Source organism: Periplaneta americana, chromosome 7 (genome assembly GCF_040183065.1).
Source record: "Periplaneta americana isolate PAMFEO1 chromosome 7, P.americana_PAMFEO1_priV1, whole genome shotgun sequence".
NCBI lineage: Eukaryota > Metazoa > Arthropoda > Insecta > Blattodea > Blattidae > Periplaneta > Periplaneta americana.
In genome coordinates this window covers 40,747,582-40,773,066 of record NC_091123.1, presented here as the reverse complement: position 1 = coordinate 40,773,066, position 25,485 = coordinate 40,747,582, and the positions used below count along the sequence as shown (strand labels likewise).

General features: G+C 35.2%; 1 protein-coding gene across 1 annotated transcript in view; it reads left to right on the top strand.

Moving 5' to 3' along the window:
- The window catches only part of kl-2 (dynein heavy chain 2, axonemal kl-2), a 120,264-nt gene that overhangs the window by 34,806 nt on the left and 59,973 nt on the right, over positions 1 to 25,485 (top strand). The window contains exons 19-30 of the mRNA XM_069830609.1: positions 2,894 to 3,067; positions 3,264 to 3,381; positions 3,786 to 3,922; positions 5,656 to 5,817; positions 7,357 to 7,559; positions 9,550 to 9,735; positions 13,516 to 13,631; positions 15,564 to 15,646; positions 15,878 to 15,956; positions 17,733 to 17,878; positions 19,105 to 19,288; positions 22,753 to 22,862. Coding sequence (XP_069686710.1) covers positions 2,894 to 3,067; positions 3,264 to 3,381; positions 3,786 to 3,922; positions 5,656 to 5,817; positions 7,357 to 7,559; positions 9,550 to 9,735; positions 13,516 to 13,631; positions 15,564 to 15,646; positions 15,878 to 15,956; positions 17,733 to 17,878; positions 19,105 to 19,288; positions 22,753 to 22,862 — 1,698 coding nt within the window. The remainder of the gene's footprint in view (positions 1 to 2,893; positions 3,068 to 3,263; positions 3,382 to 3,785; positions 3,923 to 5,655; positions 5,818 to 7,356; positions 7,560 to 9,549; positions 9,736 to 13,515; positions 13,632 to 15,563; positions 15,647 to 15,877; positions 15,957 to 17,732; positions 17,879 to 19,104; positions 19,289 to 22,752; positions 22,863 to 25,485) is intronic.

Below are 25,485 nucleotides of genomic sequence, written 5' to 3'. Positions count from 1 at the left end.
TAAACACTTCTCACACAACACATTATCGCTTGTATCCTAGAAACATTGGATTCACTTTATTTATAACACTATTTAACCAAACTATTATTCTATAACACTGGAAAAAGTGCAACAGTTCAATTCCATTTGTCCATTACATAACTAAACCTTCTATTATTTCATCCCGCTGATACACCATTTCCTCAGATTATAGACAGTTTTTTCTTCCCTATTGCCCCCTCTTTTCGCACTACTAACACGCTTTACACTCTCACTACTTCCCATACTAATCCCCGTACTTATTTCACTTCCGCGTCCACCATTATCTTCGTTCGTTGGTTGAGCATTCTTCTCTCTCCCCTTCTGCCTTTTAACTCCAAGGTCTCCAGCTCTGTTGCCATCTGATACATTGCTTCGCTGACTTGGCCCTGAGGTGACGTTATTACTGATCGTCTACTTGGTGGTGCAGCCGCTGCCTTAGAGTTCACCACCTGGGTGGAATTTGCTGACGATAATTTCTTATGATATCCTTCCCTCGCAACCCCCTGTGTCACTGCCCTCATGTCTTCCGAAACTTCACCTTTTCTATTCATTCCACTATTATTAACAATCGCTCTTACTTTCTCCTTTATCTCTATTCTTTTTTTTTTTCATCAATATTCTCTTCATTTTTCGACGCATTCAAGTTTTCCAAAAAAATTCAACATCAAATACTTCTCCATTAATTTTCAATTTGTCCTTAATTAATTTTGTATAATGTCCATTATTCCTAGCTGCTTTCATAAACGGCACTAACACCTTCCTTCTACACCTCACCTCGTATTCAAAATCTTCATCTATACTAATGCTCGAGTCTTTCAATGCTTTCTTACAATCCATGATCTTTTCTTTAATCATCCGGTTAGCTAGTCTGACCAAGATGGGCCTATTTTCCCCATGACCCATTCTATACACCTCTTTCACTTGTCCATTTCCAATGGCAATGCCTAACCACTCCCAGGACACATTTACTATCACTTCATATGTGTCCCAAGACTGTTGCTTAGAATATGTTGCTCTTAAATTGAGCTCTGCCTGTTAAGCATTTCACCCTCAAAATGACATTCTTTGCATACTTTCATTCTATAATCAAATATGGATTAATATTCTGGGCTAACTCATCTGAAGCTAAACATATTCTTGTTTTACAAAAGATGGTCCTAAGAATAATGATAGGTGTGCATAAAAGAAAATCTTGTAAAAGGATTTTCCAAAATTTAGAAATATTGACCTTACCATGTAAGTGCATTTCCCTTTATGATGTTTTGTGTTAAAAATCAAAATACTTTAGTACTAATCTGAAAATTCATAATTTTAATACAAGATAAAAATGAGGTCTTCATCTACTTTCTGTTAGTCTCAGCTGTTATAGAAAAGGAGTTCACTATTCATGTATTATAGTCTCCAATGCAGTCTAATCATCTTAAAGCTTTGAAAGGCCGGGAAAAAAAGTTTGAAACAAAATTAATTTGACCTTTTAGTCAAATGATAAATTGTTTATGTTTATAAATTAAATTAACTTACTTACGTTGTATTAATAATTATGTATTATATATTTTGTTGTGAAACTTGGACTCTCACTTTGAAAGAGGCAGAGGCTTAGGGTGTTTGAGAATAAGGTGGTTAGAAAAATATTTGGGGCTAACAGGGATGAAGTTACAGGAGAATGGAGAAAGTTACACAATGCAGAACTGCACGCACTGTATTCTTCACCTGACATAATTATGAATATTAAATCCAGACGTTTGAGATGGGCAGGGCATGTAGCATGTATGGGCGAATCCAGAAATTCATATAAAATGTTAATTGCGAGGTCAGAGGGAAAAGATATTTGGGGAGGCCGAGACGTAGCTGGGAGGGTAATATGTTGTTGTTGTTGTTGTTTCAATGCCTTGCATCTAGCAATGAAGCCATTAGCATTTGTGGTCTCCAATACTTCTGGGCTACAGTGTCTTCTGCAGATAGTGCATTGCAGTTCTTCAAGTATTGGAGTTTCCTTGATGAGATGTGTCTAAAGTTGTCCCGACCCAGAGATCCGATAGGGGGACACTGAAACTTAGGACACGTTCTCATGATGTTTTGGCAGCAGGATCATAACTGTTTTTACCGGGCACCAGTTTTACATTTTGGCAGTTACATTGCCCGAAAAAAAAAACCCAATATGAATAGAGGACCACATCTGTCTTTGATCATTGGGTCCCTCAGATCTAGCCGGGAGGATTACATAAGTAAATACACTGACCTTCCCCCATCTGCCACTTGGGTAATGTCCTTCCATGCCATGACAGCCCAGCGATTTATTAGAATATTTAATAGCATTTCCTCTATTCAGATGATACAGTTATACCGCTGTTACTCGGTCCCCATATCCTCATTCGATAAAGCAGGGTGTACCACGAGCAGGTAGAGGTTGGGATTTGGATAGGAGAGGCTATAGAAGACGCATCACTATCCCTTACATCCCAACAGGAGGGTAATATTAAACCACCATTCTGCCTTTGAAATTTCCTTTGAAAAGTTTTCTGTCCTACTTATAGCTTGCATGTAGAGAGGTAGCCTTCACAACTGTTAGCATGTTGATGATAGAGAGGGCGGATTGGGCTTGTAAAACTTTTAATTTTAAGACGGTAGGAGGTAAAACAGTAATGACCAATGTATAGTATAAACCATGCAGAGGTTATCAGCTTTTATTCGTTTCATTTTAATTCAGTTTTGAATGTGATATATTCTTATAAAATACCGGGAGGTAGGTTATTAATAGTTTTAATACTGTCTTACAAAATGCAGCTGTATAGTTTCTGTGAAAATGAAAATGAGGAAGATAGAATAAAATGACTATTAACAGTATTTAATGTTATATATTACTTTTTCACAGTACCTGGAAACTTCAGCCACGAAAGTGATCCAGTTATATGAAACAAAGAACTCTCGTCACTCTGTAATGATTGTTGGAAGATCAGGTGCCGGAAAGAGTGTTACCTGGAGAACTCTGCAGCACTCTCTCACCCGATTAAGTAAGCAAGGAAAAGAGGGATTTAATAATGTCAGAGTAAGTGTAGCATTTATACAGTACATGCCCAAAATAAGAGAATAATTATATTCATGTGATATATTTCGTCAAACAGTTACATTGTTTTTAAAATACCTATCTCAACAAAATTGTCAACTATTTTCCATTTTAACTGATACTCCATTGCCCGAAATATTTCGAATTTATTAAAGGTTGTCGGTTATATTTTCTTTAGGATTACCCTATCAATCCAAAAGCTTTAAATCTCGGTGAATTATATGGAGAGTTCAATTTGAGTACGAATGAATGGTTAGATGGAGTCTTGTCTTCAATAATGCGTGAAACCTGTGCTGGTAAGTAGAGAGCAAATATTTGTCAATATTTGTAAACACTTAAAACAAGTCCGTGTATTTAAATTAAGTAGATGATAATGAGAAAAAAGTTTATTTCTGATAATTTAATGTGTTCTTGTCCAATTGGATACTTTTCAGTAATGAATGATCTGATAAATATTTACGGTATTTTTAGCTTGCCATTGCTCATTTTGGCAAACCGTCCCTTTTTCTTTGCCTCTTTTCAGCAATGAATGAAGCCTTATAAAATTTGTTCAAGATTCTTGAGGATATTTTTAATGTATAACAACGTTTAAAAATTTGCTTGTTTCTTGCTGTGTTTCAATTTCCAAGCATGACAAAGATTTCTAATACATATTTTGACAAAATGCTGTTAAATGACTTACTTTGTGGTTTGCTCATAGATGAACAACCAGATGAAAAGTGGATTGTATTTGATGGGCCAGTAGATGCAGTTTGGATTGAAAATATGAACAGCGTGATGGATGACAACAAAGTTTTGACACTGATCAACAGTGAAAGGATTACAATGCCCGAACAGGTACGAACTTTGTCCAGTTACGCAACATTCACTTCATGCACAACAGAAATCGTTTCTTATATTTGAGTTTACTACATATGTGTGGAAAATAGCACATTCACATATTTCCACACAATACTTATTAGCAGTAGACCTATATCTTAACACATTTTTTTCACAAGGAACTCAATTTTTCTGTATTTCTCCAAGTACAGTACTTCTTCAACATATCAAAATGTGACACCAATTTCAGAAATTTCTAATCACTTAGCTACTATTCCATGTGACGTACGTATTTCACTAACTCAACTCATGGCAATGGGATCCTTATGGTGCAGTAATGACTCATTTTCAGTTGTGCTTGTTATGGTATATGGATTGTAGTGTGCAATAGAAAATGCTGGAATGATGGTAGGAAAAGAGCAGTGACGTCAGAAAAACTATCATATTTCTGTTTCTGTCCACCAAAAAGTTCATTTCGAACTTATCATGATTTGAGCCATTTAACCAACCATTTGGCTAATCATGTAGACCTACTACCTTCAAACGTGTGTAATCCTGTACTCTTCAGATATGTAAGTTTATTAAATTAGGTGTTTTTATTTTTCAGTCTGTCATAAACTTGAGCCTCATATTAAGTATGGTATAACCACTTTAATATATCTACTAATTTTACTTTTCTATTTCACATATAAGTAAGCCTATATAATCTTAAAAGTGACTAGTTTAAAGTAATTTCTATTGCTTGAATGATTTTCATAAAAGTTTAAAATGTTATATGTTATTATTTCAGCTTGAATTTTGGTAGGTTCTTTCATAACCTAAATTGGTTCAAATAAATGTTAGAAGCAGAACTTTGTATAGTGTAGGATTACCATATTTTAAAACTAAAAAACGGGTGATTTTTCACTCATTCTTCATTCTAACAAAAAATACAAACGTTCATTTGAACATCATTCACTTTTTCAGAAAAGAGTATTTCTCACTCCCTTTGATCCTTCCAAAGAAACTCATTTCTAGATTTGATGCTGTCAAAGATCTGACAACAAGTGGCATCTTTATAATTACAGGAGAAAATCAGCAAATTCTTGATACATTCTGTAGATAGTCTGTTTCTCTTATCTTTCCAATGAACATTTAAGAAGGAAAATATTCTTTCCATGGCTGCATTATGGGCAGGGATTGCAAAGGAAAACTGTACAATTTTTAACAATTCAGTGAATTTGTTTTCAAAGTGCCTGCTCATGAAATTACACCACCTATCCAAAACGGGTTTTTTTTTTACTCTCTTTTCTGTTCCTAATTGTTCACATACGAACCTTTTAAGATGAATCATTTCATCAAACAGTACATTGTCAACTACATTCCTTACTCAAGTAAATCATACAATTGTCTAGTTTCCCACTCAAATATTTTACAAAGAGTTAACCAATTGAACACTGTTAATTCATCTTAATGCCTCATCCATTTGCTAATGTAATTACTATAAACAATATATCTTTCTAAAATACAGGAACAAGCTTCTCATTGTCACATTTAGAGATTGCATTTGAAGGGAATGAATCGATATTGATAGCCCAGTTTCAAATACTCCCAGCCAGATGGCACATAAATATAGAAACCTAATGTTTAACCGGGGGTTGAAAAAGCATATTAAAAACTGGTGGAACCCAGCTAAACTAGGTGATTTGGTAACCCTAGTATAGTGTGTGGTATTATGGAATAAATTGAATACCAGTACATTGTCATTGCAGGTTTCGCTGCTCTTTGAAGTAGATGATCTGTCTCAAGCCTCACCTGCTACTGTGTCTCGTTGTGGCATGGTGTACAGTGACTACAAAGATCTTGGTTGGAGGCCTTATGTTGACTCTTGGCTACAAAGAATGCAAGAAAGGGGTGAATTATATGTGAAGACGGTAAATTTTTAGCTATTTTTTACTAGTTTCGAAGAGTAACTACATATAGTTACATACATCTCTGTTTTGTGTGCTTATGCACACAATGCTTGAGTGATTGGCCTGCAATTGATCGACTAACTGAGACTAGTCAATTGACTGATCAAATGACCTCTAACCAACTGATCAATCACTGTCTGATTGTTTGATCATCCGTTCAACAGACTGATCAACTAACTGATTGCCCATCTAACTGATCCACCAAAACGACTAACTGACAATTCATTGGACCCCATCAGATCAACTAGCCAAGAACCAAATATAAGCTTCAGTTATAATTGCCACATTTAGTCTTAAGGTTGCTATTCCATTTTGGAATTTTTTTTTTCAATGCCCAGGATCTTGGAAAGTGCAAGCAAAAAACAAAATCGAAATAGATATTTTAACAACACATAATACCTGGAGGATTAGAAGAGCACTTTTGTATCATCATCATATCATCACACCATCATCATCACCACCACCACCACCATCGCCATCATTCCAGGTCTGGCCCTTGAAGAGCCAAGCCAAGGGTTTTAGCTGGGGTAGGAAGGGGTTGTGACCCATTTTAATTGGTAATATCCTGGCATTTGCCTGAAAAGACTTGGGAAACCACTAAAAACCCGTCAGGATAGCCACTACTTTGTGATCGAATTCCAGGCCTCCTGAACAAGGCAGGTGCGCTAACCACAGTATCACCATGCTCGGTTAACTTTTAAAAATATATTTAATATTCTAATGTCCGCTATTACTCTTGTCTATTAATTCATTTTAGAAATTTTCTCATCTCACTTTTAGGCTGCCAAGCTCATACATCATGCCCAGTGGGCAACTATGAATTTTAACAATTGAATAGGTCAGTAGAAAAAGGGCCCATTAACAAAATAAAAATTTTTTGGAGAGAAAAAAAAGCGAATACCATTCATATTTCTTCTTTGCATCAGCACATCCTCCTTCAAACTGTGAAAGGCTTGTAGTCGACTTAGTGGGCCTCTCTTCTAGTCAATGTATGTGTCTCATGATTAACCGTTTGCAATGCAATAAAACTGTTTTCAGAAAAAGTGTAGATGGGCCCTTTTTCTATTGAGCAATTCAATTTTTCAAATCTCAGAATTATAACATAAGAAAGATGTAGTACTAATACCGAGTAAGTCTTACATAGTGCATGGATGCGAGAGAAATCCAGAAAAATAAAGGAGACAAGAAAATTAGGCGATATAGGGAGAGTTTGTAATCAAAATTCCCCCATCACCTACAGTGTAAAATACGGATTGGCAAAGGCATACTGGTTCTGTGGTACGGTTGTGGATATTAAGATCAATCATGCCAATGCAGTGACAAATACTCATGGAATTGGTTGAAAGATGTAGGGATAAGTTACACATAGGCTACATTAATATGTACATTATAGAATGATTCTGCTACTGTTTACTTCCTTTCAAATTCGGAATTAATCTGATATTATACATATAATTGAGCATAAACATTACTTTTACATTTTAATATAAATTCTTGCAGATGAAAGAATATTTTGATCGCTATGTGAATGCAATATTACAATTCAAGAGACTGAACTGTCAGGAGACAGTTCCAGTGCCTGAACTAAGATCTGTGATCTCTCTCTGTAAACTGCTTGAGTGTCTGGCAGTAAAGGAAAATGGACTGGATGCTTCAGATGAAAGTTTATTTGAAAATATGTCGAAAATGTGGTTTCTCTTCTGGTAAGTAGTAAATGTATATTGTAATTCTCTCTCTCTCTAGCACACATATACACATTCAAAAGAATATTGTTTTGTTAACTACCAAACACTGGTAATGCAACTTGACTCTTTACTTGCTTTATTTCCTACCATATATAGTAAAGTTTTTGTTAATCTGGCACTGCCAAAAAATTAATTTCTGTGGTACTTTGTGCATCTGTAATGCTTTACTTCAGAAGACAGTACAATTTATGATCTTGATTATTAGTAGTGTTAAATTTTGACGTTGGAGGAAAATTAAGCAAAAAGTTTCTTCTCTTGCGGGGCAATGTTTTCCCTTGCTGTAAATCTACAAAGATAACTTGAATTTACTTATGACCTACATTTCTGTCATTGTTCCACGAGAATTGAGTCCTGTTATCAGTTCGTGATCTGTAAGGTTTGTACATCAACACAATGTACTAATACGGCGCAGAATTTTTAGTTCACATGGGAAGCTTTGCGCAAAACAAACGAAGTAACCAATCAAATACAAATATTTATTGTCAATAGTGATTGTGCAAGCCTACAAAGATTAACCCGGAAATTATAAACAGACTATTCCATGACATTTCCATCTATATTGTAGACAATATTGATGTAAACATCTGCCACCAACTGGAAATACGAATACTGTTATGTATAAATCTGCATTTCTAAAATTTTGATTATTTCTACTTTATCAATCTGTGCAAATATTTTTGCAGGATGTTGACAATATTTTTAAGATTTCAGTCACATATTTCCTCTGTAGTCTGTGAAAATGTTGATAAAAGCTAAAGAGAAATTTCCTGGAATGTTTATATAGTAGATTCTCTTTTATCCAAACTAAGACAGTAAAGAGGGAGAAGCTGTGGAATCAGTTATCACCTCTCATTCAGCCATAACTGGTTCCATAATTCTTGGGGTTGGAATAGATCAAACAAAAGGGTACTGGTACGTAAACAAAGAATAACTTTCACTTGACGTCCCCCCTCCCTCCAGCTGCTGCTGAACACAAAACAAGTGAACTGAGGATATGGAAAGCAGAGTTCTCTACTTACTGCATTCATTAAAGGATATTCACCCTTATTTGTAGCCTTGCTGTGGGGTGAAAACAAGGTGGTAGCTGTCTCATTAGCATGAACTGACAGACTTTAAGACGTAGATATATTTTGGATAATATTTTTAAAGAGAAAAGTGTATGTTATGATCCAGAGAATACGATACTGGTGTGTATTTTTGCTCCACCATTGCAGTTAAGCGAGGTTTCACTTTATCAAGGGAAAAATTGTTCCAGGGCCGGATATCGATCCCGGGAGCTTTGGCTGAATGCACCAAAGCTCTTATCAACTGAGCTACCCAGAAACTTCACCCAACACAGTCTAAATTTTTCCCTTTATGTCTGCATAACTCGGGTGGGCTGACAGGATGCCAGAAACCTACATTGAATGCACACAAACTCTGTGTGACTTGAAATTGTGGTTTCCTGTTAACATACCTACAGTTAAATAATGTATTATGCAAATCTGGCTTTCATGTAAAGCTTCCTGTGAAGCAGACTTGAACAATTTCAAGGGAAAAATTGTTCCGGTGCCAGGTATCGATCCCGAGACCTTTGGCTGAATGCACCAAAGCTTGCAATTTTCATTTTATTCTTCCTCTTACAGAGTTTTCGTGATAGTAGACTCATCAATATATTTTTTTAGTTGGTTATTTTACGATGCTGTATCAACTCTCATCAATATTGAAACGGTGCAAATATGATTCTGTTGTAATGTGTCTTATCCTGACTCTTGAAATAAACGTTTGAGTTTTGTTCTGTAAATTTTCATACAATTCAAGATGTTTTATTTTTTTATTATTATTATGTTTCTTTCTTTTTTTTTTTTTTGATAGCGTAGAGTTTATGGCCTTTCTCACCATTTTGCCAATTGAGTGTTGATATTGTAATTATATCACTTTAATTTAATTTATTTCGTTCTTTTCCTAGCCTGGTTTGGTCAGTTTGTGCTTCAGTCGATGAAAATGGCCGTAAGAAGCTGGATAACATTATCAGAGAAATGGAAAGCATTTTTCCAATTAAAGATACTGTATATGAGTACTTCGTGGATGTTTCTTCGAAGTCACTGGTGTTATGGGAGCTGAAGCTCTCTGATACTTGGAAGTATAACAAGGAGTAAGTAAAATAAATCACTGCATTAATTGAAATTCATCTCTGATCGCGGTTTGTGTAAACGGAGAAGTTCGTATTCTGTAATAAAGGTAGATCCCTAGTGCTCACCCGTAGGTTCTGTGAATCAATGAAGGAGAGAAAGAGGGGAAAACAAACCAAGGCTATACAAGTCCGCGTCTTTGCAAGGGTTCTTGGGACTTAACCTTTGTGTAAGCTCCTAGAATAAAGGCTACATATCTTACTTTGATTACATCGTCCCAATTAAGGGACTGAAGTAAATTTTGCAGAAGAGAAAGCTGAAAATCGATCGTTTTTTTTTGTTGGTTATTTAACGACGCTGTATCAACTACTAGGTTATTTAGCGTCGATGAGATTGGTGATAGCGAGATGATATTTGGCGAGATGAGGACGAGGATTCGCCAGAGATTACCTTGTATTCACATTATGGTTGGGGAAAACCTCGGAAAAAACCCAACCAGGTAATCAGCCCAAGCGGGGATCGAACTCGCGCCCAAACGCAACTTCAGACCGGCAGGCAAGCGCCTTAACCGACTAAGCCACGCCGGTGGCTGAAAATCGATCATCACATTAGCAAATATTAATAGGTGAAAAAAGCCAGTCAAGCACAGTCATCCAGAATTATACACGCAGCGACTACTGCTGCTTCCCACAACAGCAACTGACCAGTTGCTGAACCTATAACTCTACTGCCTCTATCCTGGCTGCTGTCTCATAAAGCTATAAAGCATCTGCTGTAAATTGTTATCTGCTTTCATGATCAAAAGTTTCGTTGTTAACTAATGCTGAATTCTTGGCAATAAAGCTCTCTTATATAGGAGAATGTAGCAAAAACATATAACCGTTTTAACCCTTTGCAGCACAAATTAATTTTTTTATGTTTTTCATTTCATGGATTATAACGAAGCTTCGATAAATTTTTTTCAACATTTTAACTCTGCACACAATTTCAAAACATAGATGGCACCTCTATGTATACTCAAGAGGTGGTTCCTTGATGCAATATCTGTGCCATAAAATTTATAAAGAAAGAAAATGGTGGTTCTTTTGAACAACCACTATGCTGCAAAGGATATGTGGGCATCATATTTTTATGTTATGGCAGTTACCTCACTTATACACAACCCCCAAACTATTTGGAGACCACACCTGCCATTGGTTAGCAGGTCCATATGACCTAGCCCGGAGGATTGTCGAACAACTCAACCGACCATATCCCCCCTTCACTGGCTTAGGGGATGATGGAACAGTTATACCGCTGTAAAATCTATTTACAACAGATGTTTTAAATAATGATCATATGTTTCTAGAAAAATAAGTAAAAGTCTGCATGTAAAATATTAATAATTTATAAGTAGCTGCTCTCAATTATGATTAAAGTATAGCTAGGCATTTGAAATACTACTAGGTTCAAAAAGTTCCCGGAATTTGCTAGTATCATAGAAACAACGTACCTTAAACACTATTCTACAGCATTCCCTTCAAAATAGTTGCCTTCCGCAACAACACACTTTTGCCAACGCGTGTAGAGTTCCTGGAAGCAGGCCTGGAAGCCATTTTGTGAAACCCGTCTTAGTGCTCTCGTCGCGTTTGCGATAACCTCTTCAGCATTGAATCTCCGTCCTTTCAGATGACTTTTCAGACGGGGAAACAGAAAGTAATCAGGTGGTGAGAGATCAGGAGAGTATGGTGGATGATCCAAAGCAGTTATGTTGTGCCTGGCAAGAAAATTCTTTACAATAATTGCGCGATGAGCAGGTGCATTGTCATGCATAAAGAACCAGTTGTTTTCTACCCACTTTTCTGGACGTTTCCTTCTCACTGTGTCCCAGAGGCGACGGAGGATTTCTACGTACAATTCTTTCGTTACGGTACGACCTTCTGGAATGAACTCGTGGTGGATGAGACCCTGAGAGTCGAAGAAAACTTCCAACATAACTTTGCCTTTGGAAGTGTCCCTAGGAAATTTTTGCTTCCGAGGAGATGTTTTCGATTTCCACTCAGATGACTGTCGTTTAGGGACTGGGTCGTACAAGTAGCACCAAGTTTCATCACCAGCAATAATTTTGTTTAAGAAATCACAATCTTCATCAGCCATACTGATCATGTCCCCAGCAAGAGTCATTCTTGTTTCTTTCTGTTCTGCCGACAACATTTTCGGAACTAACTTCTGAGACACGTAATGCATGTTGAGATGCTTGTGAAGAACATTGTGTACACTTCCGACTGATATTCCGACCTCTGCTGCTATCTCTTTTATGGTTTTACGTCGGTCGTCCCTCACAACATTACGCACACGCTGAGCGATTGCTTCATTTGTTGCAGTTGTTGATCGGCCACTGCGTGCTATCGCGGCCACCAGAAAAGCGTTTATGCTAGGCATACACTTGAGTTTTTTTCATTGCTGCTTCGCCATATGCTTCTTCCAACAATCTTAATGTCTCTGCAGGAGTTTTGTGTAACAAAACACAGAACTTGATGTTTGTACGTTGCTCTGTGGACATAATCACAAAATGCGACGAACAAACAAAACACTATGATAAACAATTGCCTACAACTCAAAACCAACAATCGCCATTACCAACAAACTTTAAGGAAATGACATCCTGAATGTTACCAACAAAACAAGTCTATAATATCCCTTGTTATATATTAATACGAAAAATGGTAGTAAAATTCCGGTAACTTTTTGAACCTAGTAGTATGTTAGAACTTGGAGTATCAAATGTAAATTCAAAGAACTTACATACACTAGTTTATATATGCACATTTTGCATCTACTGACTAGGTTAAAAAAGTTCCCGGAATTGGTTTATTACACAGAAGTCAGCAACTTTACAGCCATTTACACATTTCCTTCGAAGTAGTTCCCTTCGGCAATGACGCTCTTTTCCGAATGATTGTATAATGTTTGGAAACATTCCTGGAAACCATTTTTCGGTATGTCTTTCAGTGACCTCGTTACAGTTACAATGACTTTGTCGACACTTGTAAATCCTTGTTCTTTCAGAACCATTTTCAGCCACGGAAACAGGAAGAAATTGGATGATGGGAGGTTCAGAGAATATGGCGGATGCTCCAAAACTGTTATATTGTTCTTGCCAAGTAATTATTTGACTAGTAACAATCGATATACTGATGTATTGTCGTGCAAAAGAAATCATCTGTTTTGTGTCCATATTTCCGAATGTTTCCTTCTCACTGCATCCCTGAGGCGATGAAGAATTTCGACGTAATTTCCTTTGGTTGCGATACACTCATCTGGGATGAATAATTAGTAATGGACGAGATCCCTAGCATCAAAGAAAATGTCCAGTATGGTTTTAGCTTTAGGCTACTCTTGTCCCGATGGAATTTTTGTTTCTTAGAGGATGATTTCGGTTTCCATTCACTTAACTGACTTTTAGACTGCGGGTCATACTGCAGCTTCATCTTTGCTTCTTGAAGCATTCGTAATGTGTCTGAAGGTGTTTTTCTCAGTAAAACACAAAATTTATGTTCGTTCGTTCGTTATTTTGAAAATGATATTTTTAATTTCGATGTTTCATCAAATCACAGAAACAATCAAACAGTTGTAATTTAATGACAACAATACCTATGGTGAAACTCGTTCAAAAGTAACTTTACAAAAGCTTCTAATTCCTGGCACTAAAATATCCCGCGCAGTATTTTTCCTTTGGACGAAATTACGAGATTCCGGAAATTTTTTTAATCTACCACATATTTATTGCAAATTAACTGATTTATTATTTTGTGTATATATAGATTGCCTTTCTTCAAGATCACTGTGCCAACTGTGGATACCGTCCGGTATCAGTATTTAGTTTCCACATTGTTGTATAATCAATATGAATGCCTCCTGGTTGGACCTGTGGGTACAGGTATGTACAATGAAAATGTATTATTTCACTCTTGTCCATGAGTGATTCTTCTTTGTGACCTATGTTGGAATTTCTCTGAATACAAGTTTAGTGCATACAAGTTTGAATTCCAGCAGGAAGGTGAAGGTTTATCATTCTCCCAAAGAGACAGAGTGCTCACAACATACATATCTAGAAACACCATTACTTACAATGTTAGTGTTGGTTCACAATCCTCATAAGAATGAAATAAAATTTTTGAAGTCAATGATAGTGCCAGTGATGCCAATGACGAAGACAATGTTGAATCCAATGTTTTCACTCACTCACTTATTTAAACATTTATTTTATATAAGATGTGAATTGCTTACATAATATTAAGTCCAGTTGTCTGAGTCTTTTAATTTAATTAACGATTTCTTTTCTTTGTTTTGTAAAGAAAATGAATAATGAATTAAATTGTCGGTAGTATTCATTACTCTAAACATGTATTCAGTTCACACAGACAAACTTGTATAAACAATAATCACTTGAAAATAATTTATATGTTCAGCTCTTGATGAATGTTTTCCAGCAGATTTTTCCATTTGGTATTTTCACTTTCTGCTAATATTTTAATATTGTGATTGTGGTTGATCTTGCTTTTGATGATTCGTTTGACAGATTCATAGGACAGATTTAGACTTGTATTCTGTTCAATTTTGGAGCCTCTTTTCGTCAATATCAGCCCTCTCATTCCCATTTATGCCATAATGTGCAGATATCCACTAAAGAATTATGTATTTATTTAGATTTTTAATTTGTATATCATTCTTCAGTTTCAGTGTTATTATAACTTATTTGATTTTCCATAGGCATAGAAAAGATTTATACCTCTCTATAAATTCTAATAAATGAATGAGAATAGTTCCTTAAATCAGAACATTCATAGCTTACTGCCATTTTGCTACAAAAACTACAAAACGAAACAATGAAATCTCGGCTAAATGCTTGCAGTATCGTTTGTTTCTATGTTTACTTTTCTGCAGATTAACCTGGACAGCGCTACAGTCGGAAAATTTCGAGCAGTCCTAGAGGTCTGGAGGCTTGTTTCAAGGCTAAAAGCCTTGTGCGTGTATGCGGCCCTTAAGAATCCTCCAGGAAAAATTTCCTGCATTTCTTATCCATATTAAATTGTGACACTGAATAATCTCTGCAGTTCAATCAGTGTTAAATAAAATACATAAATGGAGTAATCAAAATTATATGTAATATATTCCTCAGTGATGATATTACTACTAGTGTTGCTGCTGCTGTGGCATGGCCGCCTCTGCCTATTTACCTATTTATATATAATATCGATCTATGCAGCCATCTAGTTGTCTGTCTGTTTTCTATCCATCTTTCTATTTATCCTTTCACTTTTGCATACTACTAAAACATATACTTATACAAGGTTTGGTAATGAAATTATTAAAACTAACAGCAATATTTCTGCTGAAATAATATGCACTGAGACAAGATGCCCTGTCACATTGTCGGCGATATAAAATAATATCGCATTAGATTATATTTAAAAATTGTAGTATATGAAACAGAATAAGTCATTCCCATCAGTACAAGATTACAGGAGATAGCACTAACCTGGTACTCTAAAGAAAAACTGCTACTGATTGATGCACAGCCCGAATCCAGAATTCATATTTTATTTCAGTTTTAACGAAGTTTATTGACAAGTTTTGTAATACAAATACATATGAAAGTTTGTTTAACCAAATGAATTGATGCATGCAAAGATATGTGGTTTGAGAATTGTGAAATTGAGTTTGTAGAATTGGATGATTGCTTCACATAACTGTGAACAAATCTGAAATTCTCTTTGTAACTACTTCAAAATAATTTTGTAGCTTTTAGGTGTTTTAGATGCAATTTTGGACAATATTTTGCTTTTATTGAGAAAATAATTTCTTTTAGGTAAAACTTCTAGTGCACAGACGGTGTTAGAATCATTGGATCCTGCAAAATACAGTGTGCTGTCAATAAACATGTCAGCTCAGGTATGTATCATTTACACAAGTAATATAAGTTAGTAGTTTGTGTTTTTCAGTTCGTTAGAACTTATGTGCAATTACTGATTTTCCTAGGGACTCTATTTTTTACATGTGCTTATTTCCTATGTTTTATGTTTCCGTATATTGTGATGGTGAAATATCTTTTGCATTTGTGACAGTTTCATCACTGTATCTATCAATATATTATAATAAACAATCTTTTCCGTGATGTTTCAGACAACATCGAACAATGTGCAGGATATTATTGAAAGTCGAGTGGAAAAAAGAACGAAAGGAGTTTATGTCCCACCAGGAGGTATGTTACATTTGATTAAGACACTTTAGAATCCACACTCCATTTTATATAGGATAGAAACATTTGACTGAACACATTTCATGAGGTAATAGATGGAAGCAAGGGAATTAACATTTTTTAACTATAAAGCCACGTCGAAAATGTCACTATTATAAAATTCATCAGCTCACATTTTGCTCTGTTTTTTTTTTCTCCTCCACACAGCCAACAATCATCATTTCATTTTGGTAACTAGAATCATTTTCCTATGTTAGTCTGGGACTGAGATATAATTTTTTTCATTAAAAAATCATATTATTTACATTAATTTTTCAAATTTCCAAAACAAAAAAAAAAAATCATATCTCATTCCCAGACTAACACAGGGAAATGATTCAAGTTGCCAAAATTTAACGATGTCCGTAGGCTGTGTAAAAAAAAAAGTCATTCAAATCCTTTCACTAGTTTATGAGAAAAATTGGCACTTGCATTTCAGTTTTTGTTTTTTCACGAGATTTTTTAAAAATATTTTATTAACATTTTTATATGTTCACTAGAATATTAAGATTTGCAGGTTACAATCTAAGAGTTTCTTTAATCTGTCTTAAAAATTTCAAATGGATTCCTTTAAAAGTTGATGTGATACATAGCAAAATGTGGGTTGCTGTAATATATTATATTATATTTTTTATTTTATTTCATTTCATTTTTTACACTTCCTGATTACCTTAAATAGGCAACCCACCGTACATTGTACCTATCCTCCACTTAAGTGAACATTTCCTGTTAGGCATATGTGCAGCGTTGTATATGGGGCATTGGTGGACTTTGGAAAACAGCGATGACAAAGTTCGTTGTTGTTATAGACCCTTTGAAGGAAGTGCCAACAATTTTTTAGCAATTCTACCAGTTCATACTCTGTCGGTATGTAATGCATGCATTTAGTCTGGTGGATTCCACTCTGAATAAATTTTATGAATTTTACAGTGTTGTGTGTTTTCGTTCTGTTTTTAAAGTATGTAGCATTTGTTTTCATTTTGATATTAGAAGATCTACCTATTACTCGATTACCCTCATGCTTCAAACACTGAAGCACACTGAACTGATGATGTCGACATTTTCTAGTGATGAAGGGTGACATTTCTAGACATGAATTTATTGTTGAAACTTACTTTGAGCCCATCTATTATCTCAATTAGTTTGTCAATCAAACTTTTTTACACTCTATATATTCCGTATGTCTGTGTGTGTTTGTATGTGTGTGCACGTGTGTATGAATAAAAAAATGTTCCTATGAACATGGAGTAGCAAATACTTCATAGTTAGAACAGTGGGCATAAATAGATTTGAGCTAATGGATTTATCAGGTATTTTTTCCTTGCACTCGATGCTTAAAATTTGTTCTTCTATTCTGTACATATGGTCGAACACGTCAAATGCATACAAATGTGGTGAATTTGTAAAGACGTAGCAAGGTTTTCTGGGTTCATCTGGCACGCACGCACACATACATAGACACATGAGTAAATTTTAGCTCTAGAGAAGAAAACAGTCTACATTTATCCGCGATATAAAAGTAACAAATTTGTTCCAGTATTGGTATCGGTACTGATGACTTTTTATTGTAGTAGTAGTTGTTGTTGACTCTAGTTACTTGAAAAGCCTTCATTCATACATTTGATACCTACTATAGACAACTGAATGACAATTTCAGGAATGTCTTTTTTTTAGTTGGCCCATGAAATATATAAAGAAACTTTAAATAGAGAAATTTAATTTCTTCTAACTGTGTTGCAGGTAAGACGATGATTACCTTCATGGATGATCTGAATATGCCTGCCAAAGAAATCTATGGTGCCCAGCCGCCATTGGAACTAATTCGTCAGTGGATTGATTATGGTTTTTGGTATGATAGACAAAAACAGACTCTAACATACGTGAAGGTAAGAAATAAAGCAGGTGTTTCTGATATATGACAGATAAGCAATCAAAATAATTTATAAATTTAGTTTTCTTTTTTTTAGTCTCTTATATATTGCAATCTTTGAGGGCCTACTGCATTCCACAGGAGCTTATAAAAATGTAAATTAAAAACAACGCAAGAGATTTTCTTTTCTTTTCTCTTCTCTCAACGTGTTAATATCCTTCCTTTCTAGCCTGGAGCCTCTGTGTTCAATGAGACATTATCTTAGAGACATCTTCAATCATAAGCTTCACTTGGGACGTGGTTCCACAGAGATAACTGTCTCCAAAGTAGGAAATCTGGCAGAGGCGAGGAATAGCTAACCCGTACAGTAGTTTTGTCTGGATGAAGATCCTTTTACGTTTTGCAAAACTATGAAACAGGATCTCTGGATTTATTTATATTCCGAAGAATTTTTATAACCCCTTAAGAAATCTGTTAGCTTCTTCCTTGAGCTTTCGAGCAATAGAGTGCCTCCTGGGTTGGTTACGAGCCATTAGCGAGAGTAGTGGGACTGCCACCTTTATTGAACGAAATTAAATAAAGTTGGAGAAAAATACGGCATGAAGAAGTCAACAATCAAAACAAAATCAATGGAAATATGGGGGAAAAATATACAAAAAGTCAAATAATTATAGATGACAAAAATCATAGAACTTACAGATCCTCAACATCACCTATTTAGGAAATCTAATATTACTTATGCATCTGATTCAAAAGATATTGATATAACATTGCAAAAAAAATTATAACAGAATGAAGAGAATAATTAAACCATATTTCGGCAAACACATACCAACTAGTACTAAATTACGCATTCATAATATTTTGTTCTAAACCAACCTTACTGTATGGAACCGAAATTTGGGTCATAAATAAAATAGGTGCAAAAACTGGAAATTGCACAAATAAGGTTCTTGAGATCTCTTCTGGGCTTTACTATATTAGATAATCAGAAAAATACAGCTGTCCCGGAAACTCGAAAGTTCAGACTCATATCAAACAGTAGGACGAAGAGAGTACACTATAATCATACTTGCAAGACCTACTCAGAAACAAAGCATTTCCGGACCCATGTTAATATAACCATTTTTTCTTCTATACATTTGAGGAATCCGCAACCTCAAGTTTTGCCTACTTTCCTCGTTAGATCCTGTATAATATATCTACATCTGATACATAAATTTATTTATTTTTTCCCCCCAGGATATGCTTCTGTTAGCTGCGATGGGACCACCAGGTGGAGGCAGAAATCAAATTTCAGATCGTCTTTTGACAAAATTCATTGTGATCAACATGACTTTTCCCAGCGAGGCACAGATCACTCGCATTTTTGGGACTCTGCTAATTCAACATGTGGCTGATTTTGACGAGGAGGTCAAAATGATAGGTATATTATTTACTCGTATATTTAGATTATCACATATGAATGGTACAGGAAAAGAAAGAGCTCAGTCCATTTTAGCAAACTGTTCAGGAGAGCACTTTTTTTTTTCTAAAAATGTGTCCCCTTTTTATTCAGTATGCTCCATTGCAGTAATGCAATACTACACACATTTGTTGCTACACTGTTTTTACATTCTGTCTGAACTTAAAACAAAAACTAATAGTAAACTATTTGTAATAATAGTAGTGCTTTGACTATTTACAATATTTACAAGGATGTAAAGTCAGCTGACTAAATAGAGTTTATGAATTATCATACTTACAATTATTAACACTAATACTAATTTTAACTGGAGTAGAATTTTCACTATTTACAATACTGGGTGTTCAGTTCAAAGTGTGTCATGGCTCGCTGTATGCCGTCATATGGCTAGTCGATGAGCCTAGAGAATTCAATCTTCCTATACTTCCGCAGAGATGTATTACCTATGTGTCAGAGAAGTTGCATAGCAAGTACGGCGTTCATTCTGAAGAGTACTTACCGATATGTACGGTAATGCCGGTAGTGGCAGGAATGTGAACTGTTTGGAAACATGTAGGCTACTGAGGTGGATTTTTTTCCTTACTGTCGGGATATGGGGAGAGGGTTAAGACGATTTCTTACGTATTTGTTGACATTAACTTCGACGGTCAACATGGACACAGAGCATTTGATTTGTATTGTGGAATGTTATCGTACGCAACCGATGATAACAAATACCCTGCGTACGACTTGGCCGTGCAAAACACAGTTCGAAAGAGGTTATGGTAGCACACAGACAGTACAGACCGCCATCTGTTGCTACGACGTTCAAGTTATACCGTACACATTCTCAAGTTCAGATTAAACGCCTTGATTAATAGGCAATTTCTCTGACATAAAAGCTGAAACTCGCTTCAAATCGCTGACTCACAACAGTGACGTCATGACACACTTTGAAATGAACACCCAGTATAATAAACTACTGTGAAGACTATTGACTTAATAAAGGTCGTGAATTGCTTATAATTATTTTAACATATCTAACTTGAATACCAGTACTAATACTAATACTAATTTTAAGTAGGAGAGCACTTTAAAGTCTGTCTTTAGCATATACTTTGCATTGTATGCCAAATCTAAAATCTGTCATAGCACTTAGACTATTCACATTATCACATTATTTCATTCGTAGGAATAAACTACATGGAATTTTACTACACACAAGACGCATAATCCATTTTTGAAGAAAAGTGGACAAAGCTGGTTTTTTTCCTGTACCCTATATATATATATATATATATATATATATATATATATATATATATATACAGATTAAATAGAGATAAGTTATTGGGTAGGAAGATAATGTTCCAAATCAAGTAATATAATCAAAATTTAATGTTTACAAAGATAAGAAAATTTCAGTCAAAATATAATATGACGAAATCACTGATTTTAAAACCATGAACGCATATTCCACGCAAGCAAAAAGAATCCAAGTATTGCAGAACCGCTACTTGAGACTGATCACTGGTGCCTTATGGTATGTCCGTAACAATGTATGGTATGCTGACTTGTGTAGTCTGGACGCAAATGAAGTCCTGTGATCGAGCTACACAATTCATTTGCTGAATATGTTAACCCTCTGCTCAGAGAAATTACGGCTAATCCCCCGGCAAACCCAGCACAGAGAAGACTGAGAAGGAAAATACATAGTGACTTCAGACTGAACGTGTAATAGAAATATCGTCCCATTTTGTGTATCACAGGCCAAAGCCTTTGGAAAATTCAAAGATTGCAAAGGATTGTAGCAAATGCAATCAAAGGATCAAACCTTTGGCAAAGATCTGTGAAAACACAAATTTGTATTTTAAGAGTGTAAACTCTATTTGTTGTTTTGCATTTTCTCTTTTTCGGCTTCAATTCGCCTCTTCAGCTAGAGAAGTGTGATGACAAAAATTCTGTTGATCACTGTTGGAGAAGGAAAAATCTCTAACGAGAACTTCCAAATTGTAGAATGTAATAGGAACATCACTATTTTATATTCTTGTATATATTTGTCATTTTCTTTTGTTTGTAAATAGGGACTGTCAATGGACATGAACCCAAGCACATACTTCAATTTCTATAAAAATTTTTAGCAAAATTGTAATGTATTATAATAAGTACAATAAAATTATCTTATACAGTATATTAAAAAAAAATACAAGTGTTTGACAAGGTTGTCCTCTTCCTCTACTACTTTTTACAAAATGTATGAATTCCATGATAGATAAATGGGAAACTGATATCAAAATCCCCATGCTAAAATAGATACAGTCCTGTTTCGAAAGTAGGCTATAATGGCTGGAGGGATAATTGTACTAACCACGCATTACCCCATACTAGTTGGATGGTCGTTCACTCTTGCTGAGGCCAGCAGTCCACTAGTTGACCTTGACTCCTCTATGAGCTGTCGCCCCACAGAAAAGAATGTAGGATTTTCTGTATATACATATAATTTTGTAAGTAGATTTTAACTTCAGGTATACAGGATGTACCAGTGCCATAATCTTTGGGACACTGGAATAACTAGCGAATTCAATGTATCTAACAATTTGTATTTACTTGTACGTTATAGGGTTGATCAGTATCTATCATTTGGAGTAGTTGCCAATTATACAGAGTGTTACAGAAATTCATAGTATCATAAAGTTGTGTTTTTATGGGACGCTCTATATTTCATTTCATAATTTTGTTTCACTTTTCATTCTGATTCAAATGATATAAGTATAAACACCATAGCTTTGTATTCAGGCCATTACCAAAACAAAAACAGTTTAAAGATCATGTGCACATTTTTATCTTTTTCATGAAAAGTACCTTGATACCTGAATAATACTGCCATCTAGCAGCGATAGCTTTAGGTGCCTTATTCATTAAAAAGTGTAAGTCTCTACTTAGATTTGTAACTTCCTTACTGACTCGACTGTGTACTAAATTATAACAATTGGTTGGTTTAGAGTAATCGAAGATACTAAGATCCTTCTGGAATTATGCTAATCTGACAGAGTTAATTCCATTTCTTAAGTAAGAACACCTGTAAGGTGGGATGTCAATACTCTGATGAATAGATGACTAACAAAGATGATACGGAGTATAGAAATTTTCACAGCTTTCCTATTTTTAGATTACCAGAGAGCACCATTGAATTAAACAGTCCCATCTGCACCTGAAAATGGAGCCTTTAGGTGAGGAATAATAAGGCCATTAAGAATATGCTTACGACATTATTTTGTCAAATGCAATAAGATTCTTTCATGTGTCACAAACAGTATAGGATCCTCAGCTTTAATTCTTTTCCAGAGGAAGACATCGTCTTAGATTTTAATCTACCTAATTCGGTTCAAAGACAAGCACATATCCACCAGACCATCAAAGACAACTAATATATTATTTTGTTTCAGCAAAGACAATCACTGCAGCATCAATTGATCTTTATTATGCTGTGATAGCTAAGATGCTTCCGACGCCTACTAAGATACATTACTTATTTAATCTTCGTGACATTTCAAAGGTAAGATAATGAATAAAATAACAATATGTATTGAAATAACAAAATTAATAATACTTGGTACTCAAACATGATTCTGTTTATTTGGTCTTTAATATTAAATGATTGATAAAAACGAACTAGTCTTTATAGAACAGGAGGGGTAACATTAGTAGCAAAAGAACTAGCTAGATATAGAATGGACTTCGTAGGAGTACAAGAGGTTAGGTTAGATGGGAATGGCATATCACAAATAGGAGATTACTTGTTGTATTATGGGGAAGGAAACAATAATCACCAATTAGGAACAGGATTCTTTGTACATAAAAGAATAAAATCAGCAGTAAAAAAGGTCGAATTTATCAGTGACAGGTTATCATATTTAGTACTTAAGGGTAGATGGTGCGACATCATAGTTATAAATGCTCACGCCCCTACAGAAGAGAAAGACGACTATATAAAGGATAGCTTCTATGAGGAATTGGAACATACTTTTGATCAGTTCCCTAGATATCACATGAAAATTTTATTGGGGGATTTCAACGCTAAAGTAGGACGGGAGGATATTTTTAGACCAACTATTGGAAAAGAGAGCCTACACGCAATTAGTAGTGACAATGGAGTTAGATTAGTCAACTTTGCCACATCGAAAAATTTAATTGTCAAAAGTACAACATTCCCCCATAAGGATATACATAAATATACTTGGACTTCTCCAGATGGATTGACACACAACCAAATAGATCACATCTTGATAGATAAACGGAGACATACTAGTATAGTAGATATTCGAACTTTCAGGGGTGCAGACTGTAATTCTGACCATTATTTGGTGATTGGAGAATTAAGAGAAAGATTATCAGTAGCCAAGCGAGTAGAGCAACAAGTTAATATTACTAAATTCAATATTTTGAAATTAAAGGACGAGGAAGCTAAGCAAAATTATCAGGTCGAAATTTCGAATAGGTTTGCCACTTTAGAAAGTTCCGACGAAGTTGAGAAAGAATTAGATGTTAATAGCGTGTGGGAAAATATCAGAGATAGTATCAAAATTGCAGCTGAGCAGAGCATAGGTTATTATGAAACTAAGAAAAAGAAACCGTGGTTTGATGAAGATTGTTGCATGGTAGTAGAAAGAAGGAAACAGGCAAAATTGAAATTCTTACAGGATCCAGTTGAGGAGAAGAGAGATAATTATTTCAATGAAAGACGGGAAGCAAGTCGTACACTTAGGAATAAAAAGAGAGGTTACTTGAAGGAAAAACTGAATGAGGTAGAAACAAATAGTAAGAATAAAAACATTCGAGATTTATATAAGGGTATAAAGGAATTTAAGAACGGATATCAGCCAAGGGTAAACGTGATCAAGGATGAGAATGGTGACTTGCTTGCAGACTCTCCATCAATCCTAAACAGATGGGAAAACTATTTTGCGCAACTACTAAATGTACATAGGCCAAATAGAAATGATCGGGACGAAATTGAAATACAAACTGCTGAGCCATTTATACCCGAACCCACGCTTTCAGAAGTCGAAATTGCGATAGAAAATCTGAAAAAGTACAAGTCTCCAGGTATCGATCAAATTCCAGCAGAATTAATACAAGAGGGTGGAAGTGCATTATATAGCGAAATTTATAAACTTGTACTTGCTATTTGGGAAAAGGAAATTGTACCAGAACAATGGAAGGAGTCCATAATTGTACCTATTTTTAAAAAGGGGGACAAAACCAACTGTGGTAACTTTCGAGGAATATCACTTTTGTTGACGTCGTACAAAATTTTGTCCAATATTCTTTTGAGGAGATTAACTCCGTACGTAGATGAAATTATTGGGGATCATCAGTGCGGTTTTCGGCGTAATAGATCGACTATTGATCAGATTTTTTGTATTCGGCAGATAATGGAGAAAAAATGGGAGTATAAGGGTACAGTACATCAGTTATTCATAGATTTCAAAAAGGCTTATGACTCGGTTAAGAGGGAAGTATTATATGATATTCTTATTGAATTTGGTATTCCCAAGAAACTAGTTCAATTAATTAAAATGTGTCTCAGTGAAACATACAGCAGAGTCCGTATAGGTCAGTTTCTATCTGATGCTTTTCCAATTCACTGCGGGCTAAAGCAGGGAGATGCACTATCACCTTTACTTTTTAACTTCGCTTTAGAATATGCCATTAGGAAAGTTCAGGATAACAGGCAGGGTTTGGAATTGAACGGGCTACATCAGCTTCTTGTCTATGCAGATGACGTGAATATGTTAGGAGAAAATACACAAACGGTTAGGGAAAACACGGAAATTTTACTTGAAGCAAGTAAAGCGATCGGTTTGGAAGTAAATCCCGAAAAGACAAAGTATATGATTATGTCTCGTGACCAGAATATTGTACGAAATGGAAATATAAATATTGGAGATTTATCCTTCGAAGAGGTGGAAAAATTCAAATATCTTGGAGCAACAGTAACAAATATAAATGACACTCGGGAGGAAATTAAACGCAGAATAAATATGGGAAATGCCTGTTATTATTCGGTTGAGAAGCTCTTATCATCCAGTCTGCTGTCCAAAAATCTGAAAGTTAGAATTTATAAAACAGTTATATTACCGGTTCTTCTATATGGCTGTGAAACTTGGACTCTCACT